This window comes from Protobothrops mucrosquamatus, unplaced genomic scaffold (assembly GCF_001527695.2).
Source record: "Protobothrops mucrosquamatus isolate PMUCROS unplaced genomic scaffold, P.Mucros_1.0 scaffold1852, whole genome shotgun sequence".
NCBI lineage: Eukaryota > Metazoa > Chordata > Lepidosauria > Squamata > Viperidae > Protobothrops > Protobothrops mucrosquamatus.
The window spans coordinates 15954-37850 of NW_015387982.1; the positions used below are offsets into that span (position 1 = coordinate 15954).

Below are 21897 nucleotides of genomic sequence, written 5' to 3' on the forward strand. Positions count from 1 at the left end.
ATTTCCCCGAAAATAAGACCTGGTTTTATATTAATTTTTGCTCCAAAAGACCCATTAGGACTTATTTTCAGATGGTCTTGTTTTTTTCATGTACAACAATACATGTATTCAAATCAATAATGTCAATATTTATTTATATTTAATTGTATATTAATATTATTATTTTGGAATTCAGTACGCCTGTCATGTGCTGCAACGGATGTACTATATGTGTCCCTCTGGTTGACAATCTTAACTGGGGCTTATTTTGGGGGTAGGGCTTATATTACGAGCATCCTGAAAAATCGTGCTGGGGTTTATTTTCCCGTTAGGTCTTATTTTCGGGGAAATACGGTAGGTGTGAGATGGGCAGCTATGTAAGTTTGTTTTAATAAATAAATACATTTCTTATTTTTATTTCTCCAGGGAAGGGAAACATGGCTAGTCCTTCCCTTTGGCTCTTCTCTCTACTGCTCCTCTCTCCGATGGCCGCCAACATCCCCGAAAACGACAACCGCTTCCCCAGCCGGGATTCCTGGATGCAATCCTTGCGAGTCGCCCCGTACCGACACAGACAAGGGCTGGATAACCAGCATACAAACCACGATGAGATGCTGCCCGGGTTTCCAGGCTCCAGAGCAGCCGGTGGTCCCAGCTTGGAGGGGGCAGAATCCAGGGGGGTGGAACGGCCGGCCGACCTCCGGCAGAAAGGCGCCTTTGTGGGGTTTGCTGTCCCGTACCCCGAGCAGGAGAATCAGAATCCGGTACCTGAAAGGGCGAGGAAGCAGGGCCAGGTGCATCGGCGCCATACGCGAAGGAAGAGGCTGAAACAGCACCAAGGTAGGGGGCAGAGAAGAGTGGGGGTCCCAGTCCCCCACAATGGGAGGGGGGATTGAGTTTAGTGGTCATTTGTCTAACCAGCGTCTGTCTAACAACGGCCCCTTTAAGACCGGTGGACGTCAACTCCCAGAATTCCTGAGCCAGCTCTGCTGGCTCAGGAATTCTGGGAGTTGACGTCCACCGGTCGTAAAGGGGCTATCGTTGCCCTGCAGTAGGGTGTTGAGCGAAGGGTAGGCATAGATGACCTCTGAGGTCCGTTTCCCAGTCTTTTAGGATGGCTGTATGCTGTGCAATGGCTGACACTGAGAGAGAACCTCCAGTGTAAGGAGCAGTCTACCTGCCCAGGTGAACTGGGACCCCCCAACGCGAAGGCCCTTTGGTTAGCGGCCACAAAAGCCCTTCCTGGGTCGAATCGCCAGCTGATCCTGCAGGGCTCTTAGTTTTGTAAAGCCTCCACAGACAGGAGCACTCCCTCTGAATGGCACTCCCTCTGAATGCTCTGGCTCTTCCCCTCTTTTCAGGGAAAGGCTCCAAATTGAGACCCCGGGCCTTGGTGAAGAAGCCGGGCAGCCTTGTGGACCATTTTTGGCCCTTCCATGGGGAAGGGGCTGCAGCTGGCTCGGCCCCCACCTCCCTCCCCAGCCCTGTGCCCCAGATGTTGACGGAGGACCCCCTTCCTGTCCGGGCCATCTCCTCCCAGCCCCAGTTCCACCAATGGCAAGAGGGGGACGTTATGCCCACCTTGGACATGACCCTCTTTGACTGGACGGATTACGAAGACCTGAGGCTGGACCTGTGGACTTCTGACAGGAAAAAAGGTAAAGTCCTGTTGACCTCTGGGGTGCCCTGAAAGGGAGACCTGGCTGGGTTGGGGAAATCCACGAAAAGAGGCGTCCGACGGGCTCAAGGATTAGACGGAGCCTCCATGGTTAGGAAGAGTCTACCCCCTTTTTTTTTTTTAACCGTTTTCCTCTACTTTCTCTCGGTTGCCCTGCCAGGGCGGACTGCTAAAAGCGGCAACGAGACCACGTCGGCCGAAGGGGGGGAGTCCTGCGATCATCACTTGGACTGCCTCTCAGGTGGGTGCTGCTTTTCATGAGGACTAGCCTCGTCAGAAAGGAGAACGACGGGTCTGGGTTTACGAGAGGGCAGAAGTTCCCCACCGGGCTGATTCGATGCTGCTTGTGGCTGTCTGTTCAACCGGTCGTTTGTTCCCGGCACAGGTAGCTGTTGTGATTTGCGCGAACACCTCTGCAAGCTGCACAACCGGGGGCTTAACAACAAATGTTACGACGACTGTATGTGCACCGAAGGTACTTGAAAAGGGGGAGTCCGTCTCTTGGGGAGGGAGTTACAAAGAATCAGAGGTTGTGGCATTGCCCTCCTCATTCTGGGACCTTTTCCCCTTAGAATAGAACAGAGCTGGAAGGGACCTTGGAGGTCTTCTAGTCCAGCCCTCTGCTCAAGAAGAACCTATACCATTTCAGACAAGTGATTGTCTAGCCTCTTCTTAAAAATCTCCAGTGATGGAGCGGTCACGATTTCTGGTGGCAAGCTGTTCCGCTGATTAATTATCCTCACTGTCAGGAAGTTTCTCCTTAATTCCAGCTTGCTTCTCTCTTTGATCAGTTTCCAACCATTTTTTCTCGTCCTTCCCTCTGGTGCTTTGGAGAATAATTTGACCCCCTCTTCTTTGTGACAGCCCCTCAAATACTGGAATATCTGCTATCATGTCTCCCCTGTTTCTTCTTGTCTTTAGACTAGCCAAACCCAAGTCCTGCAGCCGTTCTTCGTATCTTTTAGTCTCCAGGCCTTGGATCCTCTTATTTGCTCTTCTCTGATTTTTTTCCAAACTCTCAACATCTTTTTTGTAGTATGGTGACCAAAATGGGCTGCAGTATTCCAGGTGTGGCCTCACTAGGGTTTTATAAAGCGGTATTAATAATTCGCGTGATCTTGATTCTATGCCTCTGTTCATACAATCCAGGATTGTATTAGCTTTTTTGTCTGCTGCTGCTGCTGCACACTGCTGGCTCATGGTCAAGTGATTGTCCACTAGTCCAGGGCTTTTCAACCTTTTCACCCATAGTACCACTTTTAGGATATGGCAATATCCGAGTACCACCAGTCACCTAGCAAGGTGTCAAAAACTTGACCCCAAAAAAAGGGGGGGAGTGATAAAGTACAGGTAGTCCTCGACTTACAACAGTTCGCTTAGTGACTGTTCGAAGTTACAATGGCACTGAAAAAAGTGCCCCCCAAGCCACAGCCGAGCAAGACACCTGCCTGCCCACCTGGCAGCGCTCTTCCTCCTGTCCGAGGTTTCCATTGTTGTGAGCATTTCTGTTGAGGATTGGCAGCGGGGGTGGGGTGGGGGGTGTTTGGTTTTTATTCCCCCCATCTGCTGGGTGGTTGCAGCAGGTTTTGGTCACTTCACAAGACCCTGGGACACTGTGACCGTCATAAATATGAATCAGTTGCCAAGCATCTGAATGTAAATCACAAGACCCTGGAGAGGCTGCAACATTCCAGCTGATCGGTGCTTCTTCTGGGCTCAGCAGAAGCACCAGGATCTGCCCCGAGCTCCAGCTGGATCCTGGCGCTGATCCTGGCGCTTCTGCTGAGCCCCAACAGCCCTGCAGCTCCAGCCATCGCTCGCTCAGGCTTGTGCGGTGCTGCCCCCGGTTCAGCCCCTTTCCCTCCCCCGCTACCACTTTTCTAGGATGGTCGCGTCCCACCTGCCAGGTGCCAATGTACCACAGGTGGTACCCGTACCACTGGTTGAAAAGCCCTGGACTAGGACAGGGGTCTTCAAACTTGGCCCTTTTAGGACTTGTGGACTTCAACTCCCAGAATTCCTCAGCCAGGCACGCGTGCCTGGCTGAGGAATTCTGGGAGTTGAAGTCCCACAAGTCCTAAAAGGACCAAGTTTGAAGACCCCTGCACTAGGACTCCGAGGTCCCTCTCACAGTTGCTGTTTTTGAGCCAGGCCTCGCCCAATCTGTACTCAAACCCTTGGTTTTTCCTGCCTAAGTGTAACACTTTGCTTTCCTCCACATTAAAATGCATTTTGTGGGATAGGGCCCATTGTTCAAGTTGGCCAAGATCTTTATGCTCTTTGCTCACGAGTTTTTCTCTCCCACGCTAGGTCTCCGCTGCTACGCTAAATTCCACCGGAACCGCAGGGTCGTCCGACGGAGAGGCCGCTGCGTAGATCCAGACTCTGCGGATGGCGATCAGGGGTCCTTCCTTAATGTCTAGAGAGAGAGAGAGACTAATGGGGGGGGACTAAGTGTGGCACGTTTAATTTATAACTTTCGGGGTGGACCGACCTCAAAGGCACAACTGGAATTAAGTGGGGGGGGGGAGGAAGAAAACTTTCTGAAATAAATTGGGCCTTTTTTCCCCAAAGTTGGAGTTTGCCTGCTGTATCTCTTTGCGAGTCAGCGTTCCAGCGTTCCCTGCCATGGGAGAGACTGGAGGCTGAGAGGAGAGTCGAGCCTGGCAGGATTTGCAAAAAAAAAAAAAAAAAAGATTGGGGTTCAGTGTCTCATCCAGAGATGCAACAGCCCCCCTCTCATAGCGAAGTATTTCTTGAGAAAATACGAAAAGCCGTAAAACTGAATTGCTAGTTGAAAATGAAGGGAATGTAGGTACACTTGAAAAATCACCAAGCACTTACTTGTTTGCTGTAGTATTTAGCTGCATTTAAAAAAAAAACCCACCAGGACTAGAAACTTGACTTGCAGAACACGAGTGAAAGGAAACCCTCCCCCTTTATGTTTGGGGGTGTGTGCTCTCTTGCTTGCACCCCTTTCCTTCAGAGAACCCCTGCCTGAGGCTAACCCTTGTGTCCAGCTTGCATGTTTCGGTTTCGAATAAATAGTTTCACCTCTCAAAATAACACCTCTGGGTCTCCTTTCCTCAACGCACTTCCAGAAGCCTGCTGGGTGGGTTTAAAACAGATGTTGAAAAACTTAGCTGGGAGGAGGGCAGACACAGTGGTTTATCCCCCTGCAGATTCCTCCAAGGGAGACAAAAATTGCGTGCGAGTCCCTTGCGTGTAAAATACACGGATACAGAGCTGCATAAATAAAAGTATTTTGTAAATACTGACAGTCCTTGACTTACGACCACAATCGAGCCCAACATTTCTGTCGCTGAGTGAGTCCTTTGTTAAGTGAGTGTTGCCCCATTTTACGACTTTTCTTGCCGTATTTGTTAAGGAAATCCCTGCGGTTCTTCAGTTAGTAACTTGGTTGTTAAGTGAGTCCGGCCTCCCCCGTTGATTTAGCTTGTCGGAAGGTGGCCAAAGGGGATCGATTGTGGGACACACACACATACACACCCGGGACATAGCCACCGTCGTAAGTATGAACCCATTGCCCAGCGTCTGAATTTGGATCACGTGACCGCGGGGGGATGCTGCAACGGTCATAAGTGTGAGAAAGGGTCCTAAGTCACTTCCGTGCTGTTGTAACTTTGAACGGTCACTAAATGAACTATTGTAAATCAAGGACTACCTGTATTTTTGACCACCACAAGCAGGACTTGGTACTATAACCAATACAATTGCCCCTCTCCCATCCTCCCAGTATTCATTTAGTGACCGTTTGAATTTACAACGGCACTGAAAAAAGCGACTTACGACCTTTTTTTCCACGTTTAGTGACCGTCGCAGCGTCTCCATGGTCGCGTGATCAAAATTCAGACAAGCTTGGCAACTGGACTCGTATTTACGACGGTCGCAGCATCCTGGGGAGGGTGTCAGGCCATCCTGTTTTGCACCCTTCGGACCAGCAAAATCAGTGGGGAATCTGGATTCGCTTAACGACGGTGTGAGTCATCAACGGCGGCGATTCACTTAAGGACGGTGGCAAGCAAGGTCGTAAGGATGGGGCCCACCGTCCGGCTTTTAGCCACAGGAACGCTGGACTCCGTGGGGGTTGCAAGTGGCAAATGCAGTAAAAGGAGAATGAAAGTTGCTACAAGGCGATTATTTTGCAACCCTGTGTATCTCGACCTGACTGTGTTACAATGGAAGGGAGAGAGCGAGCGAGACAGAGAGCCCTCTGCACAAGCTCAGAGGCTCGCTGCCTCGGGAAGGCGTCGCTCCGGAGCGGCTCCGCTTCGCGGGCGGGCCGGACTTTGGGGCTGCCCTTCCCGGAGGAGGAGGAGGAGGAGGAGGAGAAGGGACGGAGGCAGGCCGGGGCGGGGCTGGCCGGGAAAGAAGAAGGGGAAGGCGGCGGTAGCTCCAGGCTCCTTCGGTATGGAGATCCCCGCCGTTAACTTGAAGGTAGGTCGAGATTTAACCTGGCCAGGTGCGGAGGCAGTGCGAGTCCCCCGGGAGGGCGCGTTCCCACGACCCTCTTGACCCAGGAGGGGAAATCTGGCTTGCGGAGAGGATCGGGGCGCGCTTCCAGCGCCCCCGTCGCCCAGCCTCTTTGGGCCTTCTGCCCGCCCGTCCGCCCGCCCGCCCTACGCACAGACGGGAGACGGAGGGGCGTCTGTGCGCTCTCGGAGCCCACCCGCAACGCCTTGCACCCCTGCCCACGTCCCGCTCGCCTCACCTCGGCTCGGTGGACGGCCGGCCGCCGAGCCGATTCAGTCGGTTCCGTTTGGGGGCGAGGAGAGCCGCGGGCAAGAAAGTGGCACACACACACACACACACACACACACACGTACGTGCAAAGGGGTGTGTAGGGTCCAGCTGCAAACGTGCAGACCTTGGCAGTTGGGGTGAAGGTAAGCTTCCGCCTGCCCATCCACTTGACACCCCTGCAAGGTAGGCACGCTGGCTCTTCCCCCGAGCTGGGGGGTGGGGGAAGAAGGGAGAGCCGTTGTAAGTCTTGGGAATGAGCCCATGGGTGGACTCCAAGCCCTAAGTTTCCTGGCACGTGCTGTGCAACAGATCTCTGGCGCACAAACTGCAGGAAGTGGTTGTGTTGCTAAGAGGGGTGAGGGTGGAAAGTGAGTGAGGAGTAAGTAGGCCGTCCCCAAGTGACAGCCTCCTTGTAGGTGTGCTTGCACAGGGGCTCTGGTGTAAGGCAGGTGTGTTGGGGCAGGGAACACACGACTTTGCATCACCTCCAATGCTGGTTTGCACTAAAGTGTAGCTGAAAACAAACTTGGTGGGCTCCGAACTGTGGCTTAAACAGTGTTTCTCAACTTTGGCAGAGTTTGAAGAAGTGCAGACTTCAACTCCCAGAATTCCTCAACCTGCTATGCTATGCTGGGGAATTCTGGGAGTTGAAGTCAGCACCTCTTCAAGTTGCTAAATTGAGAAATGCTGATTTAAATCTTCTCTCCCTAATTTGGTGCCACACAATTTCTTCCTGTGTAGCTGAACTTGGCCCTCTGGATAGAAAGCCTGCCCTACAAGGCAGGATCTGACCCCGAGTTTGATGGGCTAACCGTTTTAAACGCAGGGAGGCTGCGGCAGTGTAACCTTGCAAATAGGATACAACCCTTTTCATCGAGGTTCCTGTTTTGTGATACCGTTACACTGTATTTTCTGAAATTGCAGAAACCTTGAAAAAAACGTTTTGGGTGCCTTTGAATAAAATGGGTCTCTTTGTCTGTGAGAAGTTACACTTGCTTTTTTCCCCTGTGTAGTCCTGGCTTTGAGGCACAGGCCGGGGTTAACAGACCAACACTGATTAACTTTATCATGTATTGGGGGGTGGGGGGAGATGCCTTAACTCTTTCCTTGGCTTGGCTGTTAATTAACACTCTGCAAACGAGGGGAGCACAAAAGAAGCAGCACTGATCCAGCAGCAGAGATTTTTAAGTGCACTTTTTTTTTCTGATTTAAAACGAAAAAACTTTTAAAACCTTTACTGAGTTTTGTGGTTTGTAAATAATTTAGATAAGACCCTAGGATTGGTAAACATTGGGATGTTTGGCTCCTGAACCTAAACAGTTTAAGGTAAAAGTAGATTAATAGAACTTGTCCCAAATTTAAAGTAGAGTAGAGTAGAGTAGAGTAGAGTAGAGTAAAGTAGATAATGGAATGGAATGGAATATGGAACATGGAATAGAATATAGAATAGAATATAATAGAATATGGAATGGAATGGAATGGAATGGAATGGAATAGAATAGAATAGAATAGAATAGAATAGAATAGAATAGAATAGAATAGAATAGAATAGAATAGAATAGAATAGAATATGGGAATGAAGAATAGAATAGAATAGAATAGAATAGAATAGAATAGAATAGAATAGAATAGAATAGAATANTCGCGGGGGCAGCGGGTCGGAGAAACCCGGAAGACGGGCGGGCAGGCGGGCGGGCGGGATGCGTGTCTGCCCTCTGCCTCCCCGCAGACACGCGAGAGCCTCGGGTGGGCGTTGCGGAACGTGGGGACGGGTGCAGGGCGAGCGGAGTGGAGCCGAGCCACCTGCCGGCCGGCGGCTCGGCTAAGTCAGCCAAGGCAAAAGGGGCGAGGAGAGCCGCGGGCAAGAAAGTGGCACACACACACACACACACACACACACGTACGTGCAAAGGGGTGTGTAGGGTCCAGCTGCAAACGTGCAGACCTTGGCAGTTGGGGTGAAGGTAAGCTTCCGCCTGCCCATCCACTTGACACCCCTGCAAGGTAGGCACGCTGGCTCTTCCCCCGAGCTGGGGGGTGGGGGAAGAAGGGAGAGCCGTTGTAAGTCTTGGGAATGAGCCCATGGGTGGACTCCAAGCCCTAAGTTTCCTGGCACGTGCTGTGCAACAGATCTCTGGCGCACAAACTGCAGGAAGTGGTTGTGTTGCTAAGAGGGGTGAGGGTGGAAAGTGAGTGAGGAGTAAGTAGGCCGTCCCCAAGTGACAGCCTCCTTGTGGGTGTGCTTGCACAGGGGCTCTGGTGTAAGGCAGGTGTGTTGGGGTAGGGAACACACGACTTTGCATCACCTCCAATGCTGGTTTGCACTAAAGTGTAGCTGAAAGCAAACTTGGTGGGCTCCGAACTGTGGCTTAAACAGTGTTTCTCAACTTTGGCAGAGTTTGAAGAGAAGTGCGGACTTCAACTCCCAGAATTCCTCAACCTGCTATGCTATGCTGGGGAATTCTGGGAGTTGAAGTCAGCACCTCTTCAAGTTGCTAAATTGAGAAATGCTGATTTAAATCTTCTCTCCCTAATTTGGTGCCACACAATTTCTTCCTGTGTAGCTGAACTTGGCCCTCTGGATAGAAAGCCTGCCCTACAAGGCAGGATCTGACCCCGAGTTTGATGGGCCAATTTTTAAACGCAGCCTCGGCAGTGTAACCTTGCAAATAGGATACAACCCTTTTCATCGAGGTTCCTGTTTTGTGATACCGTTACACTGTATTTTCTGAAATCGCAGAAACCTTGAAAAAAACGTTTTGGGTGTCTTTGAATAAAATGGGTCTCTTTGTCTGTGAGAAGTTACACTTGCTTTTTTCCCCTGTGTAGTCCTGGCTTTGAGGCACAGGCCGGGGTTAACAGACCAACACTGATTAACTTTATCATGTATTGGGGGGGGGAGATGCCTTAACTCTTTCCTTGGCTTGGCTGTTAATTAACACTCTGCAAACGAGGGGAGCACAAAAGAAGCAGCACTGATCCAGCAGCAGAGATTTTTAAGTGCACTTTTTTTTTTCTGATTTAAAACGAAAAAACTTTTAAAACCTTTACTGAGTTTTGTGGTTTGTAAATAATTTAGATAAGACCCGAGGATTGGTAAACATTGGGCTGTTTGGCTCCTGAACCTAAACAGTTTAAGGTAAAAGTAGATTAATAGAACCTGTCCCAAATTTAAAGTAGAATAGAGTAGAGTAGAGTAAAGTAGAGAATGGAATGGAATGGAATATGGAACATGGAATAGAATATAGAATAGAATATAGAATAGAATATAGAATAGAATAGAATAGAATAGAATAGAATAGAACAGTGGTGGTGAACCTATGGCACGCATGCCAGAGGCAGCACTCAGAGCCCTCTCTGTGGGCACGCGCGCCATGCCCCGGAGATGGCAACCATCCCTCTTCAACCAGCTGCCCGCTAACTCACCAAGGTCCCACGTGGCTGGATGCATCCTGGCATGGCTGGTTTCCCTCCCCCCTGTCCCATCCCTCCTGGCCTTGCATGCTCTCCTTTTCCTGGGCACGACCCACTGCATCACCTCCACAGCTGTTGGCCGGCCGTCCAGCTCAGAGGCGGCTTCTCTGAACTGCTGGCGGTGGGCTGCGGAGCCCCAGAATGCGCCGGTCGAGGGGGCGGCAGGCTGTGGCTGGTGACGGACACTGTCGGCCCCCATGCAGTCGCTGGCCTCTGTGTGCGGTGGCCAATGGTGTCAGGCAGCAGCCGCCCTGGCCCCTGCCTTGCCTTGCCCTGCGACAATGGCACCCCTGCCCTGCCTCCCCTTGCCTCGCCTCACCCCACAGGACGAGCCTCCTACCACTGCCCCACCTGCAGAGACTCCCTGGATCTCCCCCAACCCTGCCCAGCCCCCACAGGCGTCCCTCCCTATGAGCAACATCAAGGTGACTATGCCCACCTTGGCCATACCCACCCAGGGCCATGACCACGACAGCCACACCCACCCAGTGGGCCACGTCCACCTGGCACCTGGCGATAAATAAGTGGGTTTTGGGTTGCAGTTTGGGCACTCTGTCTCTAAAAGGTTCGCCATCACTGGAATAGAATGAAGAGAGATTGGAATGGAATGGAATATAGAATAGAATATAGAATAGAATAGAATAGAATAGAATAGAATAGAATAGAATAGAATATCTTTATTCTCATTGTGTAACTCACAACGAAATTAAGCGGTGTCCACAGTGCACACTACATACAAGTAAAAACTACAAATAAGAACACATATTAGATACAGACATCCTTCACATTCTGTTCACAATTGCACTGTCCCTAATATTGCACTTCAGGGTTGCTTTTTCAAAAGGCAACTGGACTTTCTTGGGGTTTTTTTTTTATTTGAAAACATTTCCCTTCTCATCCAAGGAGCTTCCTCGGTTCCGACTGAACTGAGTGAACGTCAGTCGGAAACTGAAGAAGCTTCTCGGATGCGAAGCGAAACGTCTCCAAGGGAAAACGTCCAGTTGCCTTTTGAAAAGAAAACACACACACACACACCTTTGGGACAAGCGTGACCTGGATGACTGAGACTCTCCCTAGACATTAATAGAGCCCCTTTGTTCAGAGGCAGTCTACCTTGAAAGAGTTTAAAGACTTGCGCAAGGGCCGAAGGAGTTTCACTTCTGCTTGGTTTCCTGTGGCAGAAGCTGGCCCCAAAGAAATTGTTAACTCAGCAGCCCGTCTGAGCGTCTGCCCAAATTTCACAATTGCCTAAAAAGTGACAGAGAATCCGTGGGGTTCCCCCACCCAGGCCAGGCCATTTCTTCCCGGTGTGTGTGGAAATGCACACTTGAGTCATTTGTTTTCAAGCGGATGGCTCAGATGCCCCACAAGGAAAGCCTGACACCGAAAAGCAAGGGAGATGCAGAGCGGGCAGAAGGGGGGAAAAACAACAACCAGAATTGCCAGATTCTTTTTACCTGCCTTGAAGTCATAGGGTAGGCTCTCCTGGGGCCCAGAGTCAGGCGGATGATTCCCTCAGCATTGCCCAAATTTCCTTTCCTTCCTCATTCTGGGAATGGGTGTATGGGTGTGTGTCCTGCTCTTACTTCCTGGCTTAAATTTTGTTTGGGCACGATAATGATTTGGAAAAGCTTCTCCTTAGGATTGTGATAAGAATCTTGGCACTTCTCTAAAGATTTGCTTTGAAGGCCTTCCTTCCTTCCTTCCTTCCATTCATCCATCCATCCATCCACTAATCTATCCATCCCATCTCTCCTTCCTTCCTTCCTTCCTTCCTTCCTTCCTTCCTTCCTTCCTTCCTTCCTTCCTTCCTTCCTTCCACAAACCAATCCTTGGTTACTTGCAGCATAAATACAAAACCAGTATTCGATCAAAAACAGAGGCTACACTATAGCAGCAAACAGGATGGTAAATCTGATGAACAACACACACACACACAGAGGAAAAACGTATACAAACACAACTAGCAACCCACCCTTGGCCTGCTGATCATTCGCATCATCCAGATGCCCAAGGGTCGAGGTGCCAGGACAGAGAAGACCCATGTTCCTGCCAGTTGCTACTTTCTATTGCTGCAGTCTGGACCCCTTGAAGCCTTCAGATGGTCTTCAAGGGCAGCCCCAGATAGAGTGTGTTGCCGTAATCAAGTCACGAGGTGATTAAAGCATGAGTGACGGTCTGGACCTAGCAAAAGGAACAATTGGCAGATGGGACAGCAATTGGACACTATGGGAGTTAAGCCACCCGTGTGTGAATTGGCCAGCCGTGTAAATATGTGCAATAAATAATAATAAATGTGGAATTGCACAGCCTTCGGGGTCTGGGACAGGCGTGAAAAACATCCGTAAAAATTACGCTAAGCAATTTGGAACTGGGAACGCTTGCAAAGCGATCTGGATGTTTGTAAAAGCTGCCGTCTCTTGTTTTTCTTTTTTCTTTTTTAAAATTGTGGTTTTTATGGGGAAAATGCAATTAAGGATTATGAAACATTTATTTCCCTCCCTGCAGGCACAGACAGCCCTCCCACTCCTATTTTAATTTTGGAAGCCGCAAGGGGGCAATTAAATTTGTCGAATGTGCTCTGCACGTGCACTGGGGCTTTTCATTTTAATAACGTTGCCCTCTAAACACCCCGGGTGGATTTTAATTAACTGAGCAGCTTTTTATGGGTGGATCTTCTGCGAGAGCCCTCTGAAAGACTTGCCGGCTCATATAATCAGATTTTCCCCCCCCCCAAGACGAAATAAATGATAAATACATCCCGCTATGTTTCTCTCCTTTAGGACTTTTGAAAAAGAATTAATAGCAGGTAGTTGGCATGGAAACATGACAATTTATCCGTATTTCTATCTTCGTAGTCTACATTTTAGCTACCACTAAAAAAAAGTTAAAAGTCCTTCAGAAATGAATTTAGGAACATTTATTTCCAGGCTACAAATCAGAATTTTAAGCCAGGATAGGAGCAGTTTAGAAGTAAAGGAAGGCCGTTCAAGGCTTGCCTGGAAGTATTTTTTAAGAATGCAAGGGGGAAAAAAAAGCTTAATCATCTATTAGCAAATTCCAGCATTTGAGATGGGAAGTTGTTCAAGAAGAAAGTGAAAGATATTTCAATGTAGATTTGACTGCAGGAAGGAAGACATTTTGGGGAATTTGGCATAAAAGGAGACCCTTGTGGTTTTTAAGCCTCTTTTCCTGGCCGGGTGAAATTTTAGGAACTAAGCATGTTTTGTTTTGTTTTTAAAAAATGGATTCACTTCTGCAGATATTATTCAGAGATGAATAATATCTGCATTTTTCCAGATGTGCTCGTATACACCTGTGCAACTGGTTTATTATTCCTGAATCTTAAGGCACAATGTTGATTTATTGGTTGTTGAGTGGCTTTTTTGTGGTTCCTGAAATGCCAACCAGCGTGATTCATGCCACAGGCTTAAATGAAATTGCGCTCTGGATCTGAAATGGTTATTTTTTAAAATTCTCTTGGTTTAATGTGCCTGCCCAGATGTTTTCATTTTTGCTGGATCTGCAATCTGGTGGCATGACTAATTGTGTTACAGTTTTGGGTTGTTTTTTTAAAACTGCCTAGAGCCAGCCGTGGGGAACGTGTGACATGTGAAAAAAATATTTTTTAAAAATGAATAATATTGGCCTTGTTGCTTGCTTGCTCATGTGGGGTCATAGATGCAAACTTCCTGTTTCCTGGTTTTGAAGGAATTCCTCACCACCATAGCTGAGATAATTCACTGAGCTAATGATGCTTGAAATCAATTTTATATACGGAATAAAACAGATTAGGGTTTGTAAGTCCTTTCCACATAAAATAGATGTGTTAAATAATTAGGGCATGTTATTTTTATCGCTGAGTTTGGAGGAATGTAGCAGCAAGCAGTATCTCAGAATAGCGCAAATTTGGCACACTGGTGTGAAGCTTCATTCAAGTGTGTGTGTGGGTAAGCGAGTGTGTATTTTTGCACAACCCCTGTCACCAACCTGGTGCCCCTCCAGATTAGCCCAGATCCAAAACTGAGTTGATTTGGGCTTTTAAAGGGTTCCCTTTAAACAAAAAAAAACCAAAAAAACACACATCTGGAATTCGTAGGAATTTGGCCGAAAAGAGACATCGATGAATGTTCCCAATGAATGTCCTTGGAACAAGAAAAGTTGGTCAAAATGGGTATTTAATTCCTTCTGTTTCATTTTTAGGCAATTGTCCTGGTTCACTGGCTCTTGACCATATGGTGAGTGACATAGTCGCGCTCTAGAATTTGGGGGGGAGGTTGTTTTCTAGGATGGTCGCATACCACCTGCCAGGTGCCAATGCACCACAGATGGTACCCGTACCACTTGTTGAAAAGCCCTGGACTAGAAGACCTCCAAGGTCCCTTCCAGCTCTATTCTGATTATTATTACCTTTAAGTTACATTATTATAGGTGGTCCTCGACCTATGACCACAATTGAGCCAAATATTTCTGTTGTTAAGTGAGACAGTTAAATGAGTTTTGCCCCATTTTATGACCTTCCTTGCCACAGTTGTTAATAGCATGGTTGTTAAGTGAATCCGGCTTCCCCCATTGACTTTGCTTGTCAGGAGGTCGCAAAAGGGGATCATGTGACGCTGCGACCGTCATAAGTACGAGTCAGTTGCCAAGCCTCTGAATTTTGATCACGTGGCCCTGGGGATGCTGCAATGGACATAAGCATGAAAAACGATCATAAGTCACTTTTTTCAGTGCCATTGTAACTTTGTGAATGGTCACTAAATGAACGGTTGTAAGTCGAGGATTCCCTGTACTTTATTATTTAGATTTATATCCTGCCCCGGGTAGTGTTTATAGTGCTGCTCCTACTTTCCTTCACAACAACCCTGTGAGGTAGGTTGGGATGGCAGAGGGCACAGATCAAACTGTCTTCTGCTTGCAGGGGCTGCATGGATGTTTGGTTACCACAAACCTACAGCTGGAGTAACTTCACCGTCTTGGCCCTGGGCGTCTGGGCGATTGCGCAGCGTGACTCCGTGGATGCCATCTTCATGGTTTGTGAATCTTTGTGGGGCTTTGATTTGGTAGCCGGAAGGGCTGGTTGAGAACGGGGAGCCTGGCAGAAGTTGGGGTTAGCTGTATAAAGTGGTCAGTACCTCTTTACAAGGCCTTGTTAAGGCCACACTTGGAATGTTGCCTCCAGTTTTGGTCACCATGTTGTTCTTTATGCAGTGTAGATTGGAGGTGGTGATCCTTTGAGAGCCGTATGCAACGAAATCTCATTTTCATGGATGCTGATTAGTGTGCATTTAAAGTGACAATAAACCTATTCTATTCTATTCTATTCTATTCTATTCTATTCTATTCTATTCTATTCTATTCTATTCTATTCCATTCCATTCCATTCCATTCCAATATCTTTATTTTGTTCTGTTCTGTTCTCTCCTGTCCTATCCTATCTTATATTCAATTCAATCCATTCCAATCTCTATTCTATTCTACTCTACTCTACTCTACTCTACTCTACTCTACTCTACTCTACTCTACTCTACTCTACTCTACTCTAATCTACTCTACTCTACACTACTCTACTCTACTCTACTCTAATCTATTCTACTCTACTCTACACTACTCTACTCTACTCTATTCTACTCTACTCTACTCTACTCTCTTCTATTCTATTCTATTCTATTCTACTCTATTCTATAAAAGATGCTGAGACTCTAGAAAGAGTGCAGAGAAGAGCTGCAGAGATGGATAAAGCATACGAAGAATGGCAGCAGGAATTAGCTAAGTCTAGTGAAAAGAAGGACGAGGGGGGACATGATAGCAGTCTTCCAGTATTTGAGGGGCTACCACAAAGAGGAGGGGGTCAAGCTAGTTTCCAAAGCACCAGAAGATAAGAAGCAACGGATGGAAACTAATCCAGGAGAGAAGCAACCTGGAATTAAGGAGAAACTTCCTGACAGTGAGGACAATCAACCAGTGGAAGGTCTTGCCTCTTGGAGCTGTGAATGCTCCAACACTGGAGGTTTTGAAGAAGAGACTGAACATCCGTTTGTCCAGAATAGTACAGTCTCTCCTGCTTGAGCAGAGGGTTGGACTAGAAGACCTCCAAGGTCCCTTCCAACTCTGCTATTCGGTTCTATTCTGTTGACGATGCTCTTTGGCTGTGTTTCCTTCTCCAGTTCCTGACCGGCTTGCTGTTGACCATCCTGACCGACATTGTCCACTTCAGCCTCTACTACCAGGTGGCGGAAACGAGGCTGACCGACACCATGCGCTTTTGCACCGGCATGGCCATTTTTAGCCTCCTGCTCAAGCCTCTCTCCTGCTTCTTCGCCTACCAGATGTACCGTGAACGGGGAGGAGAATATGCCCTGAACCTAGGTAAGCTGGGACGGTCTCACGTCTCCAAAACCATCCTGGGCACGGATGGTCCTTGTCTCCCCCGGAGGGGAGTTTTCGTCCACTCGGTCGGTTTTCCTGCTCAACTAGGAATGATCGGTTGTTGTGCTTGCTTTTCCAGCGCTCTCTGGCCCTCGGTTCCTCGGCTTTGCCCGCTTCCGCCCTGCGCTCCGGCCAGTTCTGGAGGGTCTTTTTTTTATTTGGTTTCTCTTCCTTTGCAGAGCTGGAGAGCCCACCGGCCAGCTGCTTGATCCGGGATAGTAGTGACCCCAACCCTTTTCCCCTCCTACGTGGCTTTTGAAGTCAACTTTCTCTTTCATTTATTGGCGGTTTCCCTTGGATTGTGGCTTGTTGCTTGCAAAGTGTCTCCCCCATCTTCTCCTCCATCTTCTCTTTCTCATCCATGTTCTCCTCCTCCTTCTCCTTCATTTTCTCCTCCATCCTCTCTTTCTTCTTGTCCTTCTCCTCCATCTTCTCTTCCTCATCCATCTTCTCTTCCATTTTCGTTTTCTCCATCATCTTTTCTCCCCATATTCTTGTTCTCCTGCTCCTTCTTCTTCACCTTCTCCTTCATTTTCTCCTCCATCTTCTTTCTTCTTGTCCTTCTCCTCCATCTTCTCCTCCATCTTCTCTTCCTCATCCATCTCCTCCATCTTCACTTTCTCTATCATCTTTTCTCCCCCATTTCTCCTTCCCCTTCTTTTTCTCCTTCGCCTTCATTTTCTCCCCATCTTCTTTTTTTTCTTGTCCTTCTCCTCCAACTCCATCTTCTCCTCCACCTTCTCTTCCTCATCCATGTTCTCCCTCTTCTCCCCCTGCTGTTAGAAGCTCCATAACTGGAGGCACAAACCCCTCCAAACCTCAAGAGTGTCTTCATGGGTGCAGCATCTTCTTCCAGGCGTCTAAAGAAGCTAGCTTTTTTTCCCTGCAACAGGGGAGCACAACTGGGACTTTATTTAGATACCTGTCCCGTAACACGGAGGCTGTAAATGTGCAATATTAAAGCAAGATTTTGGAAAGGTGTGTGATCAGCTGCCTCCTCAATTCCAGACCCAAGTATTTACTGTTTCTACACCTGGGAGCCCTAATTTTGCTGAAGCGAGAGGAGTTATTAAGTGGGGAATAATGGTGCAAATGTCTGTGTGTTTTTTGTTTTTTGTTTTTTGCACTCTCTCAGAAGACATGGAGACCTGGGCAGGATCAGGCCTCCCTTCCCAGCCTCACACACTGTTTCCAGCTCCTTAGAAAAATTATAAACTGGAAGTGGGTCCAGACACATGTTTCCATGCCTCCTTGCTCCATCTAAGCATCAAATTGCCTAACATGGTCTGGTGGCAATGGGAATGGACTACAGGTCCCATCATTCTCCACCCCTTGCCAACAACTGCTGAGGTTTAGGAATCCCATAATATTCAGATGTGTCCCTATTCAGGCACGGAGCTGCTTCCAGCTATATTTTTCTCAGATTCTCCAAGATGGCCACTGTATTACACTGTATTATAAGAGCTCCAGGTTTTGAAACCAATTCATCCCCAGTTTGTGTGTTGTTCTCTGGACCTGCTTACGAGTGTCCCGAAGGAAATGAGCCTCTTTTAAGGTGGACTGCCTCCTGCTTGGGAGGTTTTATTTTACCACACATCCTTTGGCTTGGCTTCCGTTAATCGGTTGACATTTTGTCAGTGTTTTAATTTAGACCAGGGGTAGGCAACTTTGGCTCTTTTATGACTGGTGGACTTCAACTCCCAGAATTCCTGAGCCAGCCACCCTGAGGGGAAAGGGAGAGGTTTCCAAGCTGAGCCAGGCTGGCTCAGGAATTCTGGGAGTTGAAGTCCACGAATCATAAAAGAGCCACGGTTGCCTACCCCTGATTTAGACTATAGCAGGTTGAATTTTGTTAATTTGGTGCTGCAACCAGTTGTAGCTACGAGGCCCTGTTCACACAGGGTTTGGCTGTGCCGAACCAAAGTCAACCCAGCCAATGCCATTTGGGGTAGCAAGAATTGCGTGGTGCCTAAACACATTTCTCCATGCAGAGACTGCCAGCCAAATACATCTAGCTAAGTGTCCATGGAGATTCTCCATCATCCAGGTCATACTTATCCAAAAAGTGCTTTTTCAGGAGGCAGCTGGACTTTCTTGGTTTTCTAATAATAATAATAATAATAATAATAATAATAATAATAATAATAATAATAATAATAATAATAATAATAATAATAATAATAATAATAATATAATAAAGTTGGAAGGGACCTTGGAGGTCATCGAGTCCAACTCCCTACTCAGGCAGGAAAACCTACACCCATTTCAGACAAATGGCTGTCCAGTCCTTCTTAAAAACTTCCAGTGTTGGAGCATTCACCGCTTCTGGAGGCAGATTGTTCCATTGTTTAATTGTTCTGACTGTCAGGAAGTTTCTCCTTAGTTCTAGGTTGCTTCTCTCTTTGGTTAGTTTCCATCCATTGCTTCTTGTCCTGCCTTCAGGCGCTTTGGAGAATAGCTTGACTCCCTCTTCAATATCCCCCTGAGATATTGGAACACTGCTATCATGTCCCCCCTCGCCCTTCTCTTCGTTAAACTAGACATACCTAATTCCAGCAGCCTTTCTTTGTATGCTTTAGCCTCCAGTCCCCTAATCATCTTTGTTGCTCTTCTCTGTACTCTTTCCAGAGTCTCAGCATCTTTTTTACATCGTGGTGACCAAAACTGGATGCAGTATTCCAAGTGTGGCCTTACCAAGGCCTTGTAAAGTGGTATTAACACTTCACGTGATCTTGATTCTATCCCTCTGTTAATGCAGCCCAGCACTGTGTTGGCCTTTTTGGCAGCTGCAGCACACGGCTGGCTCATATCTAAGTGATTCTTTGAAGACGTTTCACTTGTCATCCAAAAAGCTTCTTCAGCTCTGACTGGATGTGGGGGGGGGGGAACCATCCAGCTAAGTTGCCGTGGGTGATGCTGCTAGACACCAATCTTGCCATAAACTTTGAGAGTGGGCAACTAAATTTCATTTTCAGTGTGTGTCATGCCCACAATAAAAAATGGCAATAAAGGTTATCTATCTATCTGACTGGGAGAGAGGCGAGGCCTTCCCACTAAAATGTCTTTCAATCTCACCTTTGCAGGTGTGCTCGGCGTCAGCCAGGATACCAGCGCCTACCAGTCCATTGAGACGCCAGACCCGCCGCGCCCGTACCCCGACGTGGCTAGCAGGGGAGCCCAACCACCCTCTTACTGACGGCCTTTGGGGGGATCTGAAGCAACCGGTCCCTCTTTGGAAAGGAGACTCGCCCCGTTCTCTCCTGGTGTGGGGTTCGGGGGGAGACACTTGAGGGAAAGTTTCTCCTTTCAGACGACGCTCTCCGGCTGAGCCTCCATCTGTGAGGAAGATCTTAAAATGTGAATATTCCCACGGGGTCCCTCCATTTTTTCGCCTCTTGCCTCAGTTGCCGAGTTTCTAAATCAGCGTCTTCGCACAGACTTGACAGACGTCCCCCTCAAAATGTGCTTTTCAACAGGGAAAAGGCGTAGCTTTTCCGCGGTGTCGTCCTACATGGCTCGTGGCAACAGTGGCCAACCTGGCCTGGCTGATGTTTGCAGAAGATGGCGGTTGGAGGAACGGCTGAAGGTCATAGAGAGAAGTGGTGAACTTTTATCTCCAGCCTTGCCTTAAACCGCGGCTCCTCTATTCCCATCGATCGCTTAGAGTGCCTTCGTTTTCTTTTTCTCTGGAATTTGGTTTTCAGGGACAATTAAAAAAGCTTTTTTCTTTTTTAATAAAATGTTTCTCAATCAATTCTCAAAGGTCTCCGTGGCTTTTCGCTGGGGCTGAGTTGGTAGATTTCCGTGGTCCTCACGAAGAAGCAGTTTGGGAGGGAAAAATAAAAAGGAAAAATGCTAAATTGGGGAAGGGGTCTTGTGCCATCCAAGCTGTACTCCAACTCCCATCAACCACTGTCAATAAGACCTGGAGCTGCCTCAACTAAAAAAAAAAAAGGGTGAATTTGAAGGATGCCCTTCAGTCCTGTTCTTTTTTTTCAGAAGATTTATTTACTGCCGAAACCCTTTTTAAAAAAATGTCCCCCGCTAATATTTTCTTTTGATTGCAATTTTCACAGTCTGGGTTTCTTTCTGGAGTCTGGAGGAGGGGGCTTGGATTACAGCTCCCAGCATTCCCAGCGAGGGTGGGAATGATGGGTGTTGGGGCTGAACACAATGGAGGGGAAAATTGCTTTATGGGAAATTCCCCATTGTGGCAAATTATAACAGGGCGTTGAAGCAAATGACCGCAGACAAAGGATTTTAAGGTGTGATCAAAAGGCAGCTTGGTTTGAAGAAATGTCAAAAAAAATTTTTTAAAAAAAGACAGTTTTGCTAAAATTAAAAAGCAAAGGGAAAAATGCAAGAATAGGACAGTGTAATTTTGCATTTTAGTTTGTCTTCTCCTGCTATGGAGATTTTTACAAGCCTTGTTTCTGGTTTTTTTCCTGTGGTTTTTGTTGTTGTTGTTTACTTTCCATCCTGGCAAATTTAGAGGATTTATTTTTATCAATTGGAACACTAGTGTTTAAAACAAACCAGGTTTGTTGAGAAACATAGGTTATTTTTCTCTCTCACACACTTGATGTCTCCCTGAGAGACCTGTCCACCTGAATTCCTTGGCTTATGAGAAAAGTACTGTTTTTATGCTCGGGGAGGACAATCCAGCCTTGTTTTTGGAAGCAGGAAGAATGTAGCTAAAATTTGGTTGTTTGGGGACCCCAACATCTCCCCCAAAGTTTTTTTTTTAAATGGTGAGTGATAGACAAGGAGCCTGAATGCTGTCTAGTCTTTGACTTACAACTGTTCATTTAGTGACCGTTCAAAGTTACAACCGCACTGAAAAATGTGACTTATGACCATTTTTCACACTTACGACCTTTGCAGCGTACCCATAGTCATGTAATCAAAATTCAGATGCTTGCCTTTGTGGTTCGAAGCTTTGAGACGCCCAGAGTCACTTCAGCTTCAATAGAAATTAGAATAGAATAGAGCTGGAAGGGACCTTGGAGGTCTTCTAGTCCAGCCCCCTGCTCAAGCAGGAGAACGTCCTAGACCTAGACCATCTCAGACAGGTGATTGTCCAGTCTATTCAAATAAATAGAAATAAATAAAAGGGAAGTGATTGGAACACAACATTGCAACTTTTCCTTTCTCTTTTTTTTTTTTTTTTCAAATTTTTTTTTATTATTTTCAACATAAGAAAAAAAAGCAATCACAAGTACATCACAATTGAAAAACCCCCTCCCCACCCCCCACCCGGACTTCCCAAACCTAATCCCAGGATACTATTCATCTAAAAGTAACCTTATATTAATATCCCTAACTCCACAAAATATAATTCTACATAAGTAGGTGAAATATATGTATATATATAAAAAGAAAAAATTTTTTATCTAAAAACCTAACCTATATTCCACCATTCTATGCTTATTTTGAATATAAACAATCCATCTTCTCCATATTGATAAAAATTGTTCATTTGAATGATCCTTCAAATAAGCCGAGATCTTTGCCATTTCAGCAAGATGCGAAACCTTCACTCTCCAGTCCTCTATTGTAGGTAAAACTTGACT

The 21897-nt window shown here is 47.2% G+C and overlaps 2 protein-coding genes across 2 annotated transcripts; both read left to right on the forward strand.

The window, feature by feature from the left end:
- The first annotated feature begins 464 nt into the window (after positions 1–464).
- DRAXIN (dorsal inhibitory axon guidance protein) lies at positions 465–4080 on the forward strand. The gene is made up of 5 exons (XM_015823372.1): positions 465–819; positions 1341–1637; positions 1818–1898; positions 2043–2132; positions 3968–4080. Exons 1-5 carry the CDS (start codon positions 465–467, stop codon positions 4078–4080), a joined length of 936 nt encoding a protein of 311 aa, XP_015678858.1.
- Positions 4081–6049: 1969 nt separating this feature from the next.
- Positions 6050–20045, forward strand: AGTRAP (angiotensin II receptor associated protein). The gene is made up of 5 exons (XM_015823376.1): positions 6050–6115; positions 14099–14133; positions 14817–14928; positions 16063–16264; positions 19408–20045. Exons 1-5 carry the CDS (start codon positions 6089–6091, stop codon positions 19518–19520), a joined length of 489 nt encoding a protein of 162 aa, XP_015678862.1. The 5' UTR covers positions 6050–6088; the 3' UTR covers positions 19521–20045.
- The last annotated feature ends 1852 nt before the right edge of the window (positions 20046–21897 follow it).